We start from the raw sequence: 4188 nt of genomic DNA, 5'->3' as shown, positions 1-4188 counted from the left end.
TATATTACCCGTTGATTTTAATAGGATTGACACGACATGATTCATTAAAATATTGGATACAGTCTAGTAAATGACACAAACACGACATAATTCTTTAAGATATCGGGTATATCAGAGCACGACAAGATCGCCATTTAAAATCTCGTTAGCAGGCCTTTTGAACACTTTAGGCAAGTTTGCTCTAGCGACGATTATGGGCAAGTTGGAGTGTTGGGTTGTGCCTAGTGAGTGTTGCCACTTGAGTAGGCTAGAAGTCGAAGCCCATCGGTTCATTTGTTTACCAATGCCCCAAATAGTATGGCGAAAATATGGTGTTGATGCATCCCAGGATCATCATCAAGGGCTTGTCCACACAAACATGAAGAACAATTGTTTGTTCACTATGTGCTCATTCATTAGTGTTAACATTAACAGTACCGAGTCTATAAGTAAGAAATTCAGAGTTACAAACAAACAAGTAAAAAAAGAGAAGTAACAATACGAAGGTTTTATTAGTACCAGCAGCTCAAAAATGATAAACGTCGTCTTCAACTATGCAGTAACGGTGGTCTTCAACTCTACGGTGACGGTACCCGACCAGATTCCTAACTTGTTCTGTGAAAAAAGGGCAGGGCCTCTTGAGTCTTGACTAACACAGGAGGACGCTATAACGAAAGGCAGATTCTTTTCCCATCCCCGTCTTCACTTGCCACTGTGGAGGACTTGGCATCTCTCTCGGCCGTACACCTTTTATACGGTACAAATCCTTTTCTATACTTTCCAGTGCTTGCTCTTATTTTCGAGAAGGCTGAGTTTGCGCTCGCCTTAAACTGAAGAACTGAGTTTGGCTCTCGGTCTTTATCAGAAACCTGTTGATAATGATCGCCCTGCGTCTCATCGTTTTTGTCACGATTTTCCTCATCACTGGCCGATCCGGCATCTGAACCGGTACAAGAATCTTCCCTATCTACTTTCTTAGAATCAACATGTTCATTCACTGGCTGCTGCTGCTGCTTATGGAATGGAATAAAAGGCGGACATATGGTCCACCACGGTACAGGATAAGCATTAGTACCAGATTCTACTGCATCTGAGTTTTGATTCTGAAATTGCATGAAGTAGATGCCTTGATGTCCTCCATAGGGAAAATTATCCCAAACATGTTCTACATTCCCGGATGCAGATTCCATATCCGTAAAGTTAAATGGTAATGATGTCTGTACAGGTTTCTCCTCCTGCACATCAGAAGGCAGTGATTGAGAAGTTCCTGCAGCTCGAGAAGACGGTCTGTGGGAGTCTGTGACTAATACAGTCCTTCCGAAGAGCTTAAGGCTTCGGGCAAATGCCTCCTTGGCTGAACCTCCACTAGCATCAACATCATCCGTGGGAAATAACTCGAGCTTCTGGATATAATCAGCACACACAACCAGTAGAGTATCAATATCAAATAAAAGGCTTAATCTTTTTGAAAATTTGAAAGATATGCCAAAGAACAAGCATATACCATTGTTAATTGCTTGTTAGGAAGTGAACAATTGTTTATTGGAGATCCGCTTTCCTCGAGTAATGGGTTGGGCTCAGAATGAATTAAGTTCTCACTATTGACACCAGCAGCAGATGAATCGGGGGATAAACCATCACGGGGTGTATTTGAATCAGTTGAACCCATTGCATCTGAACCAATAACTGATAATACCGATGTGGGAGATTGGTTTTCTTGCTCCGAAACAGATAAATTTGGAGACGCGGACCTTGTCGGCTGCTCTACAATTGAGGTCTCTTTATCAAGAGGGTGTACAAGTTTTCGGGGATAAGGACGCATTGGCTTCTTTTTTGGTCGCGGAGGAGGGATGTCAATAGGCTCTTCCGAGGTTGCATTTCCACCATTCGGGTAACGAGCAACCTACAGGAAAGAAAGACTTGAGGAGTCAGAACAAAACATCAAGCAAGAAAGCATGAACCCTCCTCCCCGAATGGTTTACATGCCTTGATTCAATGAAGTTTAAGTTTAACTTACATTAACAGATGGGGGATATAGATATTATGGTTGAAAATGGGGGTACTGAAATAAGAGTGGTCAACCTTAGAAAAGAATTTTTGAGCATGGCTTCGAATCTGAACCGCAGTCTTCGTGCCAACATGCTCTGTCATTCAAACAGAATATTTCAGTAAACGTAAGACGGATGCTATTATTTAACATCTTAAGCTTTAAACTCAGAAATCGAATCTGTTCAAACAAGCATGCGACTGCAATCTCAGCCAGCATTTTACATCTGAGATACCATTACAGTAACTCTAAACAAATTAATATACTGCTTTTTTATGCTTTTAATGCAAAACTTACTTTCTATCTTTCGCCAGGCTCGACCATAGAGCTTTAAAGCTTCAAGGAACTTCTTATGCTCTTCCTCTGTCCACCTCTCTCTCTCTTTCGTGATTGTGTACGGTTTTCTCACCTAATAAAATCGAAACGGAGGGCAAGTGAATGAACGTTGCACTTTACAACAATTAATCATGATTTTGATCACCATAATAAAATGCAGATGCAGGTCGTTAGACCAGTTTGTTGGCCCTCGCACGAGTTTGAATCTCCCTCCCCGTAGATTAGATTCGAGTAGTTTAGAATATCGCTTCATCAGAACGTAAATGAACAAAGTAAAATTGAAAATATTAGAATGCAAAAGATTGAAACCTTGGGAGTAAAGTCATTTCCAGTAGAGAACTGATCATCCTTCAACTGGACCCCACCAGCACTCGGTGAGATCCCATTGCCAGCTGAAACAACACCATCTGATCCAGTACTACCAAATTGCTCCTACATAACAACAATTCAAAATTAAAAATCTAACACTAAATTTTCTAACTTTTTAAAGAATTGTACAGAATCAGAAAAAGGGTTCTTTCAATTCATCCTCCCCTTCAAAAATTACCAGAAATTGTCCAAATTCAAATAAATTCATAAGGTAGAAAGTATCCAGAGGATGGTCACATAAATTCATAAAGTAGAAAAAGTAAATCCCAACAGAAAGGGAATTTTCAGTGATCCATAAAAAAAAAATTCAATAAAAACAGAGTATGGAGGTTATATTATAAGATAAGTTTAGTAATTTGTGGATACGTACTTGAGCAGCCATGTCTGAAGATCCCATTAATCCACCCACCAAGCAAAGTTGACCTCTTCCTCAGCTCTCCCCGTTACGACACCGTTTCTCCTCACTCCTTCAGCTTGTAAGAACCACAGCAAATCCTTGTCTCTGTCTTCCCCACACTCGTACAGCAAGAAAATAATCATAAATTTACATTCTTTCGGTTCAACCAACCGGTTCTGTACGCACCCCGGCCCATTTTCTTATCACTGTCCCAATCTCAACCCCTCCGTATTTGCTTTCAGCTCTCCGGTCCTCCAAAATTGGAGTCGATTTCTTGCTTCCGAAAAAAAAACAAGAAACTGGGTTTCACTTGGATGCCAAAAATAGCAAACACCCAAGTGAAAAAAAAAAAGTACAGAAAAAATGAAGAAGAAAGCAAATGAGGAGGAGAGAGAAAGGCAAATGAGGAAGAGACAGGGAGAGTTGAATAGGTGTAGGGTTTGTGGCCGTTGTTTTTTTTTTCCCCCTTGATGAATTGGATACATGACCTGTGCTGAAATAGTATTTGGAAAATTAAAAAATTATATTTACAAACTAAATGGTATGTTATTAATGAAAAATAAGCATGTTTATTAATATTTAAGTAATAATCTACTTATCAACTTCTATATCATTTAGTTTATAAAATTTAATTTCTCTAGCATTACTCTTTGAAAAATAGCCCCAATTGTAAAAATTTTATTGACAATATTGTTACACATTCAGAGGTAACGAAATTTTCTATTTAAATTATATATTTTAACGGATTTTATCACGTGAATTTTCCATGGACTTCTTTTATTATTTTTGTTTTGTGTGAAAATAGGAAGGTCGAGAATGGGATGGAATCATGTGGCTCATGACCAAGAAGGTCATCGATGCGTGACGAATGTCTGTCTTGTCTTCCCCCACTTGTGATTTATTTTGGCGCGAGAAAATTCAGTGAAAACTGGCTAAATATGTTGCGCTTGAATGGCTCACACGTCACGTTCTCCATCAGCCAACTCACTTCTATCTCCAAAAGTTTCCAAATCATCATTCACTTTGGATAATTTGGAGAAAGAGAATTTCCAAATCATCT

General features: G+C 39.2%; 1 protein-coding gene across 1 annotated transcript; it reads right to left on the bottom strand.

Moving 5' to 3' along the window:
* Nucleotides 1–361: 361 nt before the first annotated feature.
* On the bottom strand, nt 362–3600 carry LOC103444245 (protein REVEILLE 1-like). The gene is made up of 6 exons (XM_008383165.4): nt 3102–3600; nt 2672–2794; nt 2324–2435; nt 2062–2123; nt 1484–1882; nt 362–1382 (listed from the first exon to the last, which is right to left on the bottom strand). Exons 1-6 carry the CDS (start codon nt 3126–3128, stop codon nt 645–647), a joined length of 1461 nt encoding a protein of 486 aa, XP_008381387.3. The 5' UTR covers nt 3129–3600; the 3' UTR covers nt 362–644.
* Nucleotides 3601–4188: the final 588 nt, after the last annotated feature.

This window comes from Malus domestica, chromosome 09, assembly GCF_042453785.1.
Source record: "Malus domestica chromosome 09, GDT2T_hap1".
Classification (NCBI taxonomy): domain Eukaryota; kingdom Viridiplantae; phylum Streptophyta; class Magnoliopsida; order Rosales; family Rosaceae; genus Malus; species Malus domestica.
The sequence above is the reverse complement of the archived record's forward strand: the minus strand, read 5'-3'. Positions and strand labels throughout refer to the sequence as shown.

Excerpts from the sequence above, each read along its gene's own strand:
- LOC103444245 (XM_008383165.4), bottom strand. The coding sequence starts at position 3,128 with ATGGGATCTTCAGACATGGCTGCTCAA. Across the intron at positions 2,436-2,671 it reads GAAATGACTTTACTCCCAAG|GTGAGAAAACCGTACACAAT; the intron begins GTTTCAATCTTT and ends CGATTTTATTAG. Across the intron at positions 1,883-2,061 it reads CTCAAAAATTCTTTTCTAAG|GTTGCTCGTTACCCGAATGG; the intron begins GTTGACCACTCT and ends TCTTTCCTGTAG.